At 46.0% G+C, this 19,225-nt stretch overlaps 2 protein-coding genes and 2 long non-coding RNA genes across 4 annotated transcripts; 1 reads left to right on the top strand and 3 right to left on the bottom strand.

Moving 5' to 3' along the window:
- Nucleotides 1-1,128: 1,128 nt before the first annotated feature.
- On the bottom strand, nt 1,129-2,155 carry LOC119782082 (guanine nucleotide exchange factor subunit RIC1-like). Its single transcript, XM_038282861.1, has 2 exons — nt 1,969-2,155; nt 1,129-1,895 (listed from the first exon to the last, which is right to left on the bottom strand). The coding sequence occupies exons 1-2, from the start codon at nt 2,153-2,155 to the stop codon at nt 1,129-1,131; spliced, it is 954 nt and encodes a 317-aa protein (XP_038138789.1).
- Nucleotides 2,156-7,354: 5,199 nt separating this feature from the next.
- On the bottom strand, nt 7,355-9,484 carry LOC119782083 (pleckstrin homology domain-containing family A member 5-like). Its single transcript, XM_038282862.1, has 3 exons — nt 9,323-9,484; nt 9,144-9,220; nt 7,355-7,497 (listed from the first exon to the last, which is right to left on the bottom strand). The coding sequence occupies exons 1-3, from the start codon at nt 9,454-9,456 to the stop codon at nt 7,436-7,438; spliced, it is 273 nt and encodes a 90-aa protein (XP_038138790.1). The 5' UTR covers nt 9,457-9,484; the 3' UTR covers nt 7,355-7,435.
- A 3,785-nt stretch (nt 9,485-13,269) lies between these two features.
- LOC119782079 lies at nt 13,270-15,478 on the bottom strand. The gene is made up of 2 exons (XR_005280631.1): nt 15,340-15,478; nt 13,270-15,265 (listed from the first exon to the last, which is right to left on the bottom strand). It is a non-coding gene; the product is annotated as an uncharacterized LOC119782079 (long non-coding RNA).
- A 3,168-nt stretch (nt 15,479-18,646) lies between these two features.
- Nucleotides 18,647-19,169, top strand: LOC119782081. The gene is made up of 2 exons (XR_005280632.1): nt 18,647-19,018; nt 19,093-19,169. It is a non-coding gene; the product is annotated as an uncharacterized LOC119782081 (long non-coding RNA).
- The last annotated feature ends 56 nt before the right edge of the window (nt 19,170-19,225 follow it).

Raw genomic sequence — 19,225 nt, forward strand, 5'->3', positions numbered from 1 at the left:
GGCGAGGACTTCCAGGGGAAGCACAGACAGACTGAGAAAGGATCAACGGCATGAAACTGGATGCAGGACAGACGTGACCTCTGCTGCCTGTCTATGCAGTAATTTCTAGGTTTTCCAGGCTGCTTTGGTTTTATCCGTCTCTCCGTCTGAGATTGATGTTTTATTCATCTGTGGTTTGCAGACAGTGAGGCTCCACCGCCAAACGGGGCTCTGAATACCGATCAACCGTTTCCATCCCTATGAGCTTACAGCTCAATGACAACAAGGCCCAGCCTGTTAGTAGCCTAATGATCAAAGGTCAAAGGTCAGCTGAATGTCAGACATGATGCTGAACCCGCCCCCCTTCAGCCCGTCCCTTTCCTTCTACACACGTCTGCAGCTTGTCTCTGAGGAGGCAGCTCCTGCTGCTCTGGTTCTATCTGGTTCCTCTGTGACTGATCCACCTGCTGAAGGTCACCTGCTGACCTACCAGGCAGGGAGGGCTTCAGGGAGGCCAGAGAGCCTGGACTCTATGCTGAGGGACGGACGGACAGACGGAGGGAGGGACTGATGGAGGGATGGATGGACGGACGGACGGACGGACGGAGGGAGGGAGGGACGGACAGACGGAGGGACGGACAGACGGAGGGAGGGACGGACGGAGGGAGGGACTGACGGACGGAGGGAGGGACGGACGGAGGGAGGGACTGACGGACGGAGGGAGGGACGGACAGACGGAGGGAGGGAGGGACGGACAGACGGAGGGACGGACGGAGGGAGGGACGGACAGACGAAGGGACTGACAGATGGAGGGACGGACAGACGGAGGGACAGACGGACGGACAGACAGATGAACAGATGGACGGACAGACGGAGGGACAGATGGACGGACAGACGGAGGGACAGATGGACGGACTCACGGAGGGACGGATGGACAGACAGACGGACGGATAGATGGACGGACAGACGGAGGGACGGATAGACAGAAGGACTGACAGAGACCGAGTAACGGAGGGATGGACTGACGGAAGGACCAACTGACGGAAGGACCAACTGACGGAGGGACCGACAGATGGACGGACTGACGGAGGAATGGAATGACGGAGGGACGGACGGAATGACGGAGGGACGGACGGAATGACGGACGAACTAACGCAGGGACGGAATGACGGAGGGACAGACGGACTGACGGAGGAACGGACGGACTGACGGAGGGACGGACGGACTGATGGAGGAACGGAATGACGGAGGGACGGACGAACTGACAGAGGGACGGAATGAGGAAGGACCAACTGACAGAAGGACTGACGGAGGGACAGACGGAGGGACCGACGGACGGACGGACTGATGGAGGAACGGAATGACGGAGGGACGGACGAACTTACGGAGGGACGGAATGACGGAGGGAAGAACAGACGGAGGGACGGAATGACTGAGGGATGGACTGACGGAGGAACGGAATGACGGAGGGACGGACGAACTGACGGAGGAACGGAATGACGGAGGGACGGACGAACTGACGGAGGAACGGAATGACGGAGGGACGGACGAACTGACGGAGGGACGGAATGACTGAGGGATGGACTGACGGAGGAACAGAATGACGGAGGGACGGACGGACTGACGGAGGAACGGACGGACTGACGGAGGGACGGACGGACTGATGGAGGAACGGAATGACGGAGGGACGGACGAACTGACAGAGGGACGGAATGAAGGAAGGACCAACTGACAGAAGGACTGACGGAGGGACAGACGGAGGGACCGACGGACGGACGGACTGATGGAGGAACGGAATGACGGAGGGACGGACGAACTGACGGAGGGACGGAATGACTGAGGGATGGACTGACGGAGGAACGGAATGACGGAGGGACGGACGAACTGACGGAGGGACGGAATGACTGAGGGATGGACTGACGGAGGAACGGAATGACGGAGGGACGGACGAACTGACGGAGGGACGGAATGACTGAGGGATGGACTGACGGAGGAACGGAATGACGGAGGGACGGACGGACTGACGGAGGAACGGAATGACGGAGGGAAGAACAGACGGAGGGACGGACAGACGGAGGGACGGACAGACGGAGGGACGGACTGACGGAGGGATGGACAGGCGAACAGACGGAGGGACAGACTGATGTATTCTGTAGGTATTGTTTCCTGGTAACATTTCCTCCAAACTGTGGGCCAGCAGAACCACTTTCAGTCGATCAGATTCAGAACCACTTTCAGTCGATCAGATTCAGAACCACTTTCAGTCGATCAGATTCAGAACCACTTTCAGTCGATCAGATTCAGAACCACCTTCAGTCGATCAGATTCAGAACCACTTTCAGTCGATCAGATTCAGAACCACTTTCAGTCGATCAGAATCAGAACCACTTTCAGTCCATCAGATTCAGAACCACTTTCAGTCGATCAGATTCAGAACCACTTTCAGTCGATCAGATTCAGAACCACCTTCAGTCGATCAGATTCAGAACCACTTTCAGTCGATCAGATTCAGAACCACCTTTAGTCGATCAGATTCAGAACCACTTTCAGTCGATCAGAATCAGAACCACTTTCAGTCGATCAGATTCAGAACCACCTTTACTCGATCAGATTCAGAACCACTTTCAGTCGATCAGAATCAGAACCACTTTCAGTCGATCAGATTCAGAACCACCTTTAGTCGATCAGATTCAGAACCACTTTTAGCCGATCAGATTCAGAACCACCTTTAGCCGATCAGATTCAGAACCACTTTCAGTCGATCAGAATCAGAACCACTTTCAGTCGATCAGATTCAGAACCACCTTTAGTCGATCAGATTCAGAACCACCTTTAGCCGATCAGATTCAGAACCACCTTTAGTCGATCAGATTCAGAACCACTTTTAGCCGATCAGATTCAGAACCACCTTTAGTCGATCAGATTCAGAACCACCTTTAGTCGATCAGATTCAGAACCACCTTTAGTCGATCAGATTCAGAACCACTTTCAGTCGATCAGATTCAGAACCACCTTTAGCCGATCAGATTCAGAACCACCTTTAGTCGATCAGATTCAGAACCACCTTTAGTCGATCAGATTCAGAACCACTTTCAGTCGATCAGATTCAGAACCACCTTTAGCCGATCAGATTCAGAACCACCTTTAGTCGATCAGATTCAGAACCACCTTTAGTCGATCAGATTCAGAACCACCTTTAGTCGATCAGATTCAAAACCACTTTCAGTCGATCAGAATCAGAACCACCTTTAGTCCATCAGATTCAGAACCACCTTCAGTCGATCAGATTCAAAACCACTTTCAGTCGATCAGAATCAGAACCACCTTCAGTCCATCAGATTCAGAACCACCTTTAGTCCATCAGATTCAGAACCACCTTCAGTCGATCAGATTCAAAACCACTTTCAGTCGATCAGATTCAGAACCACCTTCAGTCGATCAGAATCAGAACCATCTTCAGTCCATCAGATTCAGAACCACCTTCAGTCGATCAGATTCAGAACCACCTTCAGTCCATCAGATTCAGAACCACTTTCAGTCCATCAGATTCAGAACCACCTTCAGTCCATCAGATTCAGAACCACCTTTAGTCCATCAGATTCAGAACCACCTTTAGTCCATCAGATTCAGAACCACCTTCAGTCGATCAGATTCAGAACCACCTTCAGTCCATCAGATTCAGAACCACCTTTAGTCCATCAGATTCAGAACCACCTTTAGTCCATCAGATTCAGAACCACCTTTAGTCCATCAGATTCAGAACCACCTTCAGTCCATCAGATTCAGAACCACCTTTAGTCCATCAGATTCAGAACCACTTTCAGTCCATCAGATTCAGAACCACCTTCAGTCCATCAGATTCAGAACCACTTTCAGTCCATCAGATTCAGAACCACCTTTAGTCCATCAGATTCAGAACCACCTTCAGTCCATCAGATTCAGAACCACCTTTAGTCCATCAGATTCAGAACCACCTTCAGTCCATCAGATTCAGAACCACTTTCAGTCCATCAGATTCAGAACCACCTTCAGTCCATCAGATTCAGAACCACCTTTAGTCCATCAGATTCAGAACCACCTTTAGTCCATCAGATTCAGAACCACCTTCAGTCGATCAGATTCAGAACCACCTTTAGTCCATCAGATTCAGAACCACCTTCAGTCCATCAGATTCAGAACCACTTTCAGTCCATCAGATTCAGAACCACCTTCAGTCCATCAGATTCAGAACCACCTTCAGTCCATCAGATTCAGAACCACCTTTAGTCCATCAGATTCAGAACCACCTTCAGTCCATCAGATTCAGAACCACCTTTAGTCCATCAGATTCAGAACCACCTTCAGTCCATCAGATTCAGAACCACTTTCAGTCCATCAGATTCAGAACCACTTTCAGTCCATCAGATTCAGAACCACCTTCAGTCCATCAGATTCAGAACCACCTTCAGTCGATCAGATTCAGAACCACCTTTAGTCCATCAGATTCAGAACCACCTTCAGTCCATCAGATTCAGAACCTCCTTTAGTCCATCAGATTCAGAACCACCTTCAGTCCATCAGATTCAGAACCACTTTCAGTCCATCAGATTCAGAACCACTTTCAGTCCATCAGATTCAGAACCACCTTCAGTCGATCAGATTCAGAACCACCTTTAGTCCATCAGATTCAGAACCACCTTTAGTCCATCAGATTCAGAACCACCTTCAGTCCATCAGATTCAGAACCACCTTTAGTCCATCAGATTCAGAACCACCTTTAGTCCATCAGATTCAGAACCACCTTCAGTCCATCAGATTCAGAACCACTTTCAGTCCATCAGATTCAGAACCACCTTCAGTCCATCAGATTCAGAACCACCTTTAGTCCATCAGATTCAGAACCACCTTTAGTCCATCAGATTCAGAACCACCTTCAGTCCATCAGATTCAGAACCACCTTTAGTCCATCAGATTCAGAACCACCTTCAGTCCATCAGATTCAGAACCACTTTCAGTCCATCAGATTCAGAACCACTTTCAGTCCATCAGATTCAGAACCACCTTCAGTCCATCAGATTCAGAACCACCTTCAGTCGATCAGATTCAGAACCACCTTTAGTCCATCAGATTCAGAACCACCTTCAGTCCATCAGATTCAGAACCTCCTTTAGTCCATCAGATTCAGAACCACCTTCAGTCCATCAGATTCAGAACCACTTTCAGTCCATCAGATTCAGAACCACTTTCAGTCCATCAGATTCAGAACCACCTTCAGTCGATCAGATTCAGAACCACCTTTAGTCCATCAGATTCAGAACCACCTTTAGTCCATCAGATTCAGAACCACCTTCAGTCCATCAGATTCAGAACCACCTTTAGTCCATCAGATTCAGAACCACCTTCAGTCCATCAGATTCAGAACCACCTTTAGTCCATCAGATTCAGAACCACCTTCAGTCGATCAGATTCAAAACCACTTTCAGTCGATCAGATTCAGAACCACTTTCAGTCGATCAGATTCAGAACCACTTTCAGTCGATCAGAATCAGAACCACCTTCAGTCGATCAGAATCAGAACCACCTTCAGTCGATCAGATTCAGAACCACCTTCAGTCGGTCAGAATCAGAACCACCTTCAGTCCATCAGAATCAGAACCATCTTTAGTTGCCGACACAAATAAGGAATTCAGATTTGGTTGCAAACTGTTGGTCAATCTAATATTTAGTTTTCCATTTAGTACCGGGGCCGATGCTTCTGAGTCCCACTCCCACAGCCTCCATTCTGGGTCCCTGAGCAAGACCCTCCACCCCACACTGCTCCCTGGGCTCCGCTAATGGCCGCCCACTGCTCCCCGAGGGGAGGGGTTAAATGCAGAGAGGGAATTTCATAGCTCTGTACTGGTGACAGTGGAATGATAATAGAGTCAGATTCTATTCTATTCTATTTACTTTGAAGCAGCTGCTGCTGAAACTGAAGAACTTCTGGGTGGAGAAGATCTGGGTTCTTCTTCAGCTAACGGGCCGTAGAGGTCCAGGTCCGAACATCTAGCTGACCCGGTGAGCAGCGGCTCAGGTTATTAATAGAACTGCTCTATTAGATCTGCATGTGTGGCCCGCTGCTCTGACAGCAGAACCAGCGTGGGAACCAATCCTAGCTGCAGCTCTGGGGGCGTGTTTGGACCGGCTGAGGGCGTGGACGGCGCCGACAGCTGCAGGGCTTCAGCTGCTGCCAGACAGGTCCACCCAACCTTCACAGAGACACCAGCTGACACTCAGCCCTCCTGGAACCAGGAGAACCGGTTCTAAGCTCCAGAACTAACAGACGGGCCAAACCCCGGTACCCTGGATCCATCTATGACAGTGATGAAGCCACAGCTGCAGGTCTAACAGCTCTATCTCTACCAGCACCAAGCAGCTCTGACAGTCTTTTGATAAAGCTTCTAGTTAGAGTGGCTCAGGTTATCCTGAGCTATCTCTATAGTTCTGCTGCTATAGGCTTAGACTGCTGGAGGACATAGGGACCCCTTTTTCATCATTCTGCTTCATTCTATCTCTATTCTCCCACTCTGCAGCATCTGTTAGTTCAATCTCTAACGTTCTGCTCTCTCTGCTTTTTCTCATAGTAGCTTCATCTGGTCTGTTCCTGTTTGGCTGTGACTCCATCCTGGAGAGAAATATCAGCTGTGCTGCTGCCATCAACACCTTTGTTTATAGATGTTGGAGATCGGCCTGTTTTCCAGTGTAGTCCTGTTTCTCTGACTGTGACTAACTGGATGTGCTCTCTTCATCCTCTGACATGGGAGCTGGCTCGGAGCTCGTCTGCCTGGCTGTGTGTTTCCTGGATGGAGCCGCCTGTGGAGCTGGTTGACAGTTGCCTTTTGTATCTGTGCCTCTATTTCTATGTCTGCTTCTGTCTCCTTGAACCCCAGTCTGCCTCAGCAGATGGCCGCTCACACTGAGCCTGGTTCTGCTGGAGGTTTCTTCCTGTTCAAAGGGAGTTTTTCCTCTCCACTGTCGCTACAAGCATGCTTAGTGTGAGGGATTGCTGAAGAGTCAATGAGTCGATGCAATCAGCTGGTTTTCCTTAGATAGAAAACTTTGAATCAATCTGACTGATCTAGTTGATCTAGATCTATAAAGTGACCTGAGATGACATGGTGTGAATTGGAGCTCTAGAAATAAACTGATCTGAAGTGAGTGGATCTGAACTTTAACTAGGCCACTCTAAGCTGTTCCATCAGCCCTCTGGGTTCAGGTTCTCCCTGCTTCCTGACTGATCCATGGATCTCTGAGACCAGAAGCAGAACAGCTATCAGAGCAAACACGGGTCAAACGTTCTTCTTCCACATGAGGTTCTGCTCCATAAAGTTCTGACCCAGTGTGGAACCAGAAAAGTTTAAGAAGGACAGGAAAAACCGAGGGATACAGGCAGAAATCAGGTCTAGATGAACCTGTAGGAACCCCCACCCAGAACCACTCACTTGATGAAGCAGCGAGCTCCTTCGAATGTGTATCCCTCCTCCCATCCTGTTGGTAGATCTGAGAACACAGAAACACAGAACAGAACCAGTCAGAACAGAACCAGTCAGAACAGAACCAGTAAGAACAGATCCAGTCAGAACAGATCCAGTCAGAACAGATCCAGTCAAAACAGAACCAGTCAGAACAGAGCCAGTCAGAACAGATCCAGTCAAAACAGAGCCAGTCAGAACAGAGCCAGTCAGAAGAGATCCAGTTAATACAGAACCAGTCAGAACAGAACCAGCCAGAACAGATCCAGTTAATACAGAACCAGTCAGAATGGAACCAGTCAGAAGAGAACCAGCCACAATCTAGCCAGTCAGGACAGAATCAGAACAGAACCAGTCACAACAGAACCAGTCAGAATAAAACATGTCAGAACAGAACCAGCCAGAACAGAACTAGCTAGAACAGAACCAGTCAGGGCAGAAACAGTCCCAACAGAACCAGCCAGAATAGAACCAGTCACAACAGAACCAGTCAGAACAGAACCAGTCAGGGCAGAAACAGTCCCAACAGAACCAGCCAGAATAGAACCAGTCACAACAGAACCAGTCAGAACAGAACCAGTCAGGGCAGAAACAGTCCCAACAGAACCAGCCAGAATAGAACCAGTCACAACAGAACCAGTCACAACAGAACCAGTCAGAACAGAGCCAGTCAGAACAGATCCAGTCAAAACAGAGCCAGTCAGAACAGAAACAGTTGGAATAGAATCGGCCAGAACAGAACCAGCCAGAACAGATCCAGTTAATACAGAACCAGTCAGAATGGAACCAGTCAGAACAGATCCAGTTAATACAGAACCAGTCAGAATGGATCCAGTCAGAAGAGAACCAGCCACAATCTAGCCAGTCAGGACAGAATCAGAACAGAACCAGTCACAACAGAACCAGTCAGAATAAAACATGTCAGAACAGAACCAGCCAGAACAGAACTAGCTAGAACAGAACCAGTCAGGGCAGAAACAGTCCCAACAGAACCAGCCAGAATAGAACCAGTCACAACAGAACCAGTCAGAATAGAACCAGTCAGAAGAGAACTAGCTAGAACAGAACCAGTCAGAACAAAATAAGTCAGAACAGAACCAGCCAGAGCAGAACCAGTCAGAGCAGAACAGTCGGAACAGAACAACAGAGCCAAACCAGAAAGGACAGAACCAGCCAGAATAGAACCAGTCACAACAGAACCAGTCAGGAAAGAACCAGTCGGAGCAGAACCACAGAACAGAACCAGTCTGGACAGAACCAGTCAGGAAAGAACCAGTCAGAATAGAACCAGTCAGAACAGAACCAGTCAGAACAGAATCAGAATAGAACCAGTCACAACAGAACCAGTCAGAATAAAACAGGTCAGAAAAGAACCAGCCGTAACAGAACTAGCTAGAACAGAACCAGCCAGGACAGCAGAGGGTCAGACACATCTGCTGCATCAGAACCAGAGGATCCAGGATCCGGGAGGTTCTGTTCGGACCGGATCAGCTGATCCAGATGTGGACCGATGGACAGATGTGAGGACCAGGAGACGGAACTTTGAAGGAGTGTGTCTCCCACAGAGGGGGGGGGGGGGTTGTTGCTCTGCTGCAGAGGACCCCCCCCCTCCTCCTCCACCGGATCGTTCCGCCCCTCCTCGGCCCTTCCTCGGCTGCAGCAGCGGCGGCTTACCGGGGGTCTTCCTGTGGCCCGTGGTCACCGCCTCTCCGGTAGCGGGATGAAGCCAGGTTGAACTCTGCGCTTCTTCGCTAGAGGAAGAAAAAAATGTGAGACGAGAGGCGGACAGGAGGACACGGAGGACAGGAGGACACGGAGGACACGCCGCGTCCCAGCGCCTGCGCCATATTTACCTCAAGAAGAAGATGCGTCCATCCCGGGTCACCCCGTAACTCCAGGAAGGAGGGAGACAGCTGAGCCAGTCCGGCTGTGGGTCCGCCGCCATGTCTGACTGGGAGATCCACGGGAGTGCGCGTGCCCGCCACATGCGCGCTCCTAGAGGGAACGGGAACGCGCAGAGGCGCCTCAGATTTATGTTCTGAGGTGTTTGTCAGGAGAAGATCTGCAGCTGGTAGATCCTCCTGATCTAGACTGACCCCCCCTTTGGAAAACATAAAGCTGGGACTGGCCTGGAAGAAGCAGCAGCCTCAAAGACTGCAGACCCGCTTCTAGTTGCCATATATCTATGCCATTTTTCCCAGTAATCAGTGACTTTATGAAATAATATGTAGAAAACACCACATGTTAAAGCAACACTACTTCACTTTTCACCCTGATGATCCAGCTGCACACTGATGCTGATATACAGAAATAGAATAAAGGGAACATCCAATAACTCATCCTGGATCTGAATGATTGAAAGACTCTTATTGAATAGTTAAATGTTTTGTACAAAGCTGGATGTGCTGAGAACAAAATCACAGAAAAACCATCAGTGGAATCAAATCTATGAACCAATGGAGGCCTGGATTGATGGATGAAAGTGGATAAAAGCCTGATCCAGCTGTGACGTAATGTCCTTCTAACGGGTCAGAATAAGGCTCTTACAACACCTGGGATCCCCTGGACTGAGGGGGGGGGGGGGGGGGGGGGTGTACATGGAGGGCTGTTTGTGGGGCCGTCACACTGGGCCTGGTTCTGGTTCTGCTGGAGATTTTTCCTTCATGGATAATCAGTGTGATGGAAGGTCCTGCATGCTCACTGTGATGGAAGGTCCTGCATGCTCACTGTGATGGAAGGTCCTGCATGCTCACTGTGATGGAAGGCCCTGCAAGTAAAGGACTAGATGCAATCGACTGACTGAATCATTTCTATAAAGGTACCTGATCCTCCAGGAATCTATATTAAAATAAATCCTTAACTTAGTTAAAACTTTCTTATAAACTGGGCTTCTTCACTGGGCAGCAGATCCATAGGGTATAGTTTGATATAAAGCACGCCCCCTAGTGGGCAGATATTGAAAGTAATACTTTAAGTCCTTCATTACAGTTTCTCTGACACAGCATAATTTTCTTAAAGAAGATTTAAAAAACAATGCTAAAAGATATGACACTAAGAACCAAGAACTTTGTCAATATTGACCCCAATATCTGGAATCAAGAGTGTTTGAAAACGAATGAGCTTTAAAGGGATGGAGAGCATCCATGGTTCTATGCAGGTAGTTCAGACTACATATTGTTTGGAAAACCTTATTTCAGAGTGTAGAACTGAAAGGAAAACGTTTCTTTTTTACACCTATATTTGAAAATGTGAAGTCATATTAAAACAAAAGTGTTCATAGATATATGTATCTTGCATAAAAAAGCAAAAACATACAAGGTTCTCATACAAGAACCATTTATACTGAAAAATGAATTCCTAAATGGGTCATAGATTGATTCAGGATGAAACGCCTCATCCTCCATCTTCCTCCTGTCTGTGATCGTCTCTCAGGTAGAAACTAATTCTCCTCCAGCTCAGCTCTCAGTCAGCAGATCCTTCACCCTCTAAAGTTCAGAGACATTCCTGTGAATGAACAGTTCATTCATAGAGGAACTCATAGCCTTATATGGAATCATCGGGGCGGTAATTATGCAGATCTGCACCTCATTTACACACAGGCGGACCGCCATCATTGGCAGGGTCATTTACTGAAGTGAAGAACAATCTGGCGTTCATAAAGGCCCACAGTAGCAGAAAAGGAAGAGAAATTTAAAATAAGAAAAGGAAAATATTGTCGCCTGAGGTCCAATAACTGCATGAAATTTAAAACCGTCCAACCACCAAATATGGAGCAGTATGTTAAAGAAACGCTGACTGGCCTTTATATTGTTTGCTTAAAGCACTGATTGAACAGGAACTTGGTATTAGTGTCTGAGAGTGATTGATGTTTAGTTTGTTGTAATAAAAAAAAAAAACTAAAATTGCAGACTGATGAAAAAAGGATTTTTAAGAATGCTAAGATTTAGTTATTATTTTATCATTTATATCTATATTTATGATCTAATTCAGGGCTCCTCAACATTTTCCAGGCCAAGGACCCCAAACTGATGGCGAGATGGAGCGGGGACCCCAATTATATATACTGTATGAAATAGTGTTCTATCAAATTGGTGCTATAGTCACTCTATTACAGATGGAGTAATGTAACTAAAGTAATCCCTCCCTGGGATTATTAAAGTATTTCTGATTCCTGGTTGATAGGACAGGTGTTGTGAATGAAACGGTGCCCAGCTTGAAAGAGCTCCTGTGTGTCTCTGAATGTGAGCATTGATGCCTGAAAGACATCTTCTGCCTCCATTTATCTGTTTACTACAGTCTGTTGAATTCATGTTAAAGTGGATTTAAAGACATTTCAATTAGTGGAAAAAATGCAGGAGGGAATAAAAAAAAAGTATTTAGCGACCCCCATGCAGTACCTATGTTCATCCCCTAGGGGTCGCAAATCCCCAGTTGAAGACCTTCGACCTAGATATAGATTTAGATATTATAGAATATTGACATAGATTTAACACTTATATTCAGCATTTGCCAAACATTTTAAGATCATACTGTCCCACAGCAACAGTGAGATGCGACTGCAGTAATAAAGCCTGGATCAGCAGTGATCTAAACGAAGAGCGAAACCAGAAAAAAAGGCCTTTGAGAAGGAAGACGGGGAATTAATGAGGAGTTTAGAGAAGCAACTTAAGGTGAAGATCAGAGGAAGCAAGGAGGTATAGAGGAAGAGGCTGGAAAACCACCTCCAGCAGGTCCTAATGGTGTCAGCAGGTCCTGGATCTACAGCACCTCTTCCCCCTTAGTCTGACCCTGGAGACAGTTCCAGGGATGTGGGAGATTTTGAAGAGTTTCAGTCTGGCTTTAGAGCTCATCATAGCACTGAAACAGCTCTGGTGAAAGTCACTAATGATATTCTCATGGCCTCAGATAATGGACTTGTATCTCTGCTCGTCCTGTTGGATCTCAGTGCTGCATTTGATACAGTTGATCATAATATTCTTTTAGAAAGACTTGAATATTTTGTTGGAATTAAAGGAACAGCACTAGACTGGTTTAAATCTTATCTATCTGATCGAATTCAGTTTGTTCATGTTAATGATAAATCTTCATCATGCTCCAAGGTTACCTGTGGAGTACCACAGGGATCAGTGCTAGGACCAATTCTCTTTACTTTATACATGCTTCCAATTGGTAGAGTTAATAGACAGCATGGGATTAATTTCCACTGTTATGCTGATGATACCCAGCTATATCTGTCTATAATCCAGATGAAGCTAACCCATTACATAGATTACAGGCATGTCTGAAGACATAAAAACCTGGATGACTCTTAACTTTCTGCTTCTGAATGCAGTCAAAACAGAAGTTATAGTCTTTGGACCAGAGTCTCTGAAAAAGAAGCTGATTAGTCAGTCACTTCATTTGGATGGGATTAAACTGATTTCAGATAATAAAGTAAAAAATCTTGGTGTTGTTTTTGATCAGGACCTGTCATTTAAATCCCATATCAAAGAGGTTTCTAGAATTTCCTTCTTTCATATTAGAGATTTTTTTTGCCTTCTTTGTACATAGTAGCTATTTGGTTAGTTTAGTTTCAGTAATCCAGTAAAGAATTTTAAACTGAAATATATTTTAGTTGGTGTGGAATGATTTTGTTAATAAATGAATATATTTTGAAGGGATGTTATTTAGAGGAAGGCAGAGCCTGCCAGCTGGGTGTTTCACCAGAACAACAAATCAAGGTCCTAATCAAATTAAATAGGTCCTCATCAAATTAAATATTAAATGACATAAATAAACACAAATAGACAACAGAAGCCAGTTTTCTATTTACAAAGTTGGCTTTATTCCAATATGTAGCAGAAACTGGACCCAGAGGTGAGTTTGAACAGGTGAGCTTTATTCCTGCGTTCAGCTCTTACAGTCTGGCAGCTTTTAGTTAAAACAGACAAGTCTGTTCAACCGATGGGAAGTTCTTGGTAAAAACTGTTTTCCTCTGAATTTCTGCTTACATCTTTCATCGTGGATTAAATACAGATCAGTAAGATTTGATCAGACGGCCTAAAGACACAGATAACACCTAAAGACTGTTGGGTAACAGGGCGACCGAAGAACATGGAAAACACCTGTGCAGCCAGAGATGAGACGTTTTAACGTTGATCTTCTTCGTGTTCGGATCCTCTTTATGAGATTCAATAAGACCGACTCGTCCCTCATGGGTTCACATAAAGGATTAGCATAAACCAGGCCACCTGGGAGACAGAGGAGCTGTAATAGAAACTAAACTGAGTCTTTATGGAGCTTCAGAGCCAAAAGGAGAGAAGTAGAATTTCACAGATAGATCCATCTAACATAGAACATCACATTCAGCATCCTAATGTTGGATGGAGTTCTGATTTAATGGGAATGTAGAGGTAGGTCTGGGCTTTGACTAGGCCATTCTAACACCGCTTTGGTTCTACTGGCTTCATGTTTAGGGTCCATCTCCTGCAGATGAAGCTCCAGCCCAGATTCCAGCTGTGATGCAGCTTATTCCTCATGTCTGCTCGTCCTCACGGGACGCCACCTTCTCTCTGCCTTCAGCTTTGATTGACAAGATCAGATCTCAGAGCTGCAGATAGATCCTCCACCTGAGCTGTGGATCTCTGCAGCTCCTCCCACCCTGGACCTTCATGTAGGGAGATGTTCAAAGCTTGGAGATTGTTCTAAAACAGAACCTGCTTGGGTTGCTTTGGTCAATGTGATGCATTGTTTAGAAGGTGCTGTACGAATAAAGCTGGATTTAATTAGACAAAATGTTAAAGGTTGAAGTAGTGGGTGGGGCTATGCCGGCGCAGTGCTGCTCCTCCCAGCTCAAACGTTTCTAGAAGGCCAGTCCTGCTGTGAGCAATGAACAGCTGTCTGTGGCTCATCATGGGTCTGATGATTAAACCTTACAGTAAAAAGCTGCTGGATGAAAAACACAGTTTAATGTCATAATATTTCCTCCAAACCATCAATGATCTCTGAGCAGATGTGTGACTGAATGCTGGAGAAGGATAGTTGGTCAGCGGGATTTTCTTTTTGGCAGTGAATCTGATGGACAGCCTGATTATGGGCGGAGCAACAGGATGTTGGCTGCAGCCATGAAGGATCAGCCGAACACCACCTGCCAAAGTTCGGTGGAGGAGTCGTCATGCTGTGGGCTGCGTCCCACTGTCAGTCTGACCTCAGTGCAGCAATGCTCTAAGATGACGTCTATCAGAGGAGGAGCCATTTAAAGATAAGGTAGTTGTCTAGGTATACAGTCGACCAACGGAACTGGGAGCCGTTTCTCTGACCTACGCTTCAGCTAACGCCGGTTAGCTGGGGGTCTGAGTGACGAAGGAATCAGTGAAGGTTCAGGTCGATGACATCCATACGTATAACATCACCAAAGCAAAGACTGGAGAGATACTGAAGAAGCTTCTAATGTTAATCTGAGGAGCGACGGTGTGACCTGAACAGCTGCTGCTCCTCTGCCTTCTACAGCAGGACGCTGCTACCCTGACGCCCTGCGGGGACGAGCCTACGGCGGCCGCCATGCAGAGGGAACAGCGGATCAATCAGGCTGGAAGGGAACAGAATGCATCATGGGAAACCTTTTCTAAAGGTCCTCCTGCTGTCAGGCCGAGCTGATGGAGGAGAAGCATTAATGTCTTTGAGATGGGGGTCAGTGGGGGGGGGTCACAGGCAAAAGTCAAAGCTGAGGTCGGATTTCGCCATCTTCTGTCTGTAATAAGCATCAAAGGTTTCGTTCATGGACACAGTGAAGACGTCCCTCCACACACCCACGCGACCTGCAGGGAGAGGACAGAGGGTGAGGATGGGGGAGGATGGAGTAGTGTCAGTGGTCTGAGCGAACACAGCTTACCTGCTGTGACGGTTTGACACAGATCAGCTCAGACAGCAGATCAACTCACTGAATGGAAACAAGATGAGAAATCAAAACAGAAAAAAAGCATAAAAACAGAAAATTTAAAGAAATCAGGACAGATGGCTGAAACTGAAACTGCTGCAGGTACAACATGTGGCCTCCAGGTGGAGCTACAGTCTGCTCACAGAGAGCTGGTAGAACATCTGGGCTCTGTTTCACCAAGCAAGAAAAATCTAATTTTATAAACCTGAAATCAGGGAAACTGACTTTTCCGTTTCCCACAGAGAGTTCCCCCATCCTTTGTTTCTGTTGCCATGGTAACATCCTCCCAGAGCTAACCTGGTCAGCAGCAGGTTAGTGAACTCAGAGTTTCCTGTCTCTCTGCTCTCCTTACAGCCAATCATGCTGCTTTAGCTCCTGATTTACTCTTATTTGTTCGTATATATATATATATATATATATATATATATATATATATATATATATATATATATATATATATATATATATATATATATATATATATCATTCACTAGGTCTGATGGACACATTAGGTTTTAAAAACAAACTTTAAAATCGCATGTCCGTTTGACGAGGTTTCTACAAGACATGAGACAAGACTTGTTTTTAGTTTGTTTAATATGAGTGAGATGCGGATCATTCTATTAATTTATTTATTTATACAGCTCCTGTAGAACTACCGAAATTATCTTCAGATCACACATAAATAGATTCATTAATTCCACAGTGAAAAGGAATTACTTTAGGGTTAGGATTAGGATTCACTCGATGATAACAACCTACTGAGCCTACTGGAACAATCTGAAGCCATTCTATGGGACTGATAGCCGCTAATAACAGCCATTAATTGGGATGATGACATCAGAAGCAAACAGACACTTAGGCCCTGTCCCATTTCTATCACTTTAAATCGGTTTGGGCCCTGGCACTTAGTCTTGCACATTCATATGTAAGGGTAGTGTGTCCCTATAATTTAAAGAGCGAGGGGGAAGTGCCCTTCAACCCTTAAAATGATCCCTTCAGACTGAGGGGGGTGTAGAGCTGACTTGGAACGTAGCGGCTTCCCAGAATTCATTTAGCTAAGGTTGTGACTCACGCTGTGATTACGCCTGACGTAGGTCAACGCGTCACTGATGTGTACGGGCAATTATTTACCGCCATCTACAGGACTGGCGTGTAATTTTGCAACTAGTGGTGTCCCATTTCTTAGGAAGCAACTCTTCACTAGCATTTCCCTTGTTGAGTGGACTTCACTGTGGAGGGAACTCACTGTAGCGTTCTCAGAGCCAAGTGAGAGGAATAAGACCGGGCCTTAATACTGACTGTATGAACGAAGACAAGATCAAAGTGAGGAGGAACCCGTGAGATGATGACCAGGTCCTACCGGTTAGAACAATGATTTTTATTTTTTTATCAACTTCACCTGCTGACAGGTGATTTCACCTAAATAGATACATTGATCTACTACCATTCAAGAAATAAACCCGTGATATTAGTGCAGTCATGGCAAGCCATTTTGATATGTACTAGTTTTACTGAATATGTGTTCCTGATATCTGAAAAAAACATTTTTTTCTTTGTCTAAATGACCATTTCAAACAAAGTTACATTTTCCATATCTAGAATAAACATTCTGGATGTCTAGAAATTTATTTTAGATCTCCATATTCCCATTATTACTGGTTTTAACTGTGAAGAAATATATTTCAGATATAAATATTCAGTTAAAGGAATAGTACACCCGAAACATGATTAGCCTTCATTTTCTACTCACCCCCATGCTGAACAACACTCTGGAGTACTTTTTTGATATCTCAAATGCATCTGGAGATCTGGGAGGCTTCTTGCTGTCTGCTGACATTCAAATAATGGAGGTCTATGGCGCCCGAGGCAGAAAGGTCCATAAAAGTCCACAAAAAACGTGTCAATATTCCTCCATACTGCTCGTCCAATGTATTCCAAGTGTCCTGAGTGGGTAGCATCCAGAATTTACTCGAAACGAAGTCATTTAGAATGTTTTTAGAGCATAAACAGTAGTGTATAGGATTTCCTGAAAGTGCGCGCCGGCGCGTTCATGACGCTACGTAAGCCGGCAGACCAAACCAGATGAAAGGCATTCAGCGTCTGCTCTACAAATAATGCAAGCGTAGAAGAAGAAATGTGCTGTTTACCTGTGCAAAGAAAGAAACAACGAAAGAAAAATGTCTGAGGACTTCAGTGTTGAGGAAGAGCATGAGTTCTTTGCCGAGCGGAATGCGCACTTTCATCTGGTTTGGTCTGCCGCGGTTTCCGTAGCGTCGTGAACGCGCTTTAAGGAAATCCTATACACTACTGTTTATGCTCTAAAAACATTCTAAATGACTTTGTTTCGAGTAAATTCTGGATGCTACCCACTCAGGACACTTGGAATACATTGGACGAGCAGTATGGATAAATATTGACACGTTTTTTGTGGACTTTTATGGACCTTTCTGCCTCGGGCGCCATAGACCTCCATTATTTGAATGTCAGCAGACAGCAAGAAGCCTCCCAGATCTCCAGATGCATTTGAGATATCAAAAAAGTACTCCAGAGTGTTGTTCAGCATGGGGGTGAGTAGAAAATGAAGGCTAATCATGTTTTGGGTGTACTATTCCTTTAATCTAACGGTCACTTAAAATGTGTAAACATTTCTAGATATATAAAACTTAATTCTTACTAGTATCATTTTATTTTTTTACTTTCTAAAATTCAGTTTCTGCTGCAAAAATGTAATTGTAATGAAAATATATTACTACAGTTAGGTTTAGAAGAGGTATTTTGATCCGGAAGAATCTTATTTTAGTCAAATCTACACTCACCGGCCGCTTTATTAGGTACCCCATGCTAGTAACGGGTTGGACCCCCTTTTGCCTTCAGAACTGCCTCAATTCTTTGTGGCATAGATTCAACAAGGTGCTGGAAGCATTCCTCAGGGAGTTTGGTCCATATTGACATGATGGCATCACACAGTTGCTGCAGATTTGTCGGCTGCACATCCATGATGCGAATCTCCCGTTCCACCACATCCCAAAGATGCTCTATTGGATTGAGATCTGGTGACTGTGGAGGCCATTTGAGTACAGTGAACTCATTGTCATGTTCAAGAAACCAGTCTGAGATGATTCCAGCTTTATGACATGGCGCATTATCCATTGTGGTCATGAAGGGATGGACATGGTCAGCAACAATACTCAGGTTGTTGGGCTAACTGGATTGTGTGCTGAGCTGTGCTAGGGTTCTTTCTTACTTTTTCCTCCTTAGACTCCAGTCCTGACGAGCCTCCAGCTGGTTCCAATTGGACGCAATCAGGGAGCAGTATTTAGAGGAGTGGATTCCCTGGGACGGACGCCAGTCGGTTAAAGTTCCACACAGTGGTAACCTACCTGCTAGCTCTCCTAAGACTGAACAAGATAGTTTTGACTTAAGCTTACCTCCGTGTCCTCCTTCTCTCTCCTAGAAGCCTTGCTGTTTCCAAGCCGGTCTTCCTCCCAGTCTTCCTGGATCCTTCCCTCGACTGCTCACCTGCCTGTCCACCCTCTGGAGCTCTCAGGTCGAAGCCCTCCATCTCCGCCAAAGACTCAATCTCTGTGGGCTCATCCAACCTCCCCTCCAGCTGCTCCGCTCTCCAAGAACTGTAAGGAATCAGCATCTTCTCTAAATAACTCAGATCCTCCTGCCTGCATCTAACTTATATCTCTCTCCGCGCAGTTCCAGATGAAGCCGCAGTAATCCGAACCACCACGCCAGGCTGAACTTAACTCTGTAAAACTTTTCAATAAACAATCAAAAACTGCTTCCTACTCGCATTGTGTCTGCGCCAGAGTTTACCTTTGAATCATGT

The sequence above is a fragment of the Cyprinodon tularosa genome, unplaced genomic scaffold, assembly GCF_016077235.1.
Source record: "Cyprinodon tularosa strain WSP-4 unplaced genomic scaffold, ASM1607723v1 ctg1887, whole genome shotgun sequence".
Lineage (NCBI taxonomy): Eukaryota > Metazoa > Chordata > Actinopteri > Cyprinodontiformes > Cyprinodontidae > Cyprinodon > Cyprinodon tularosa.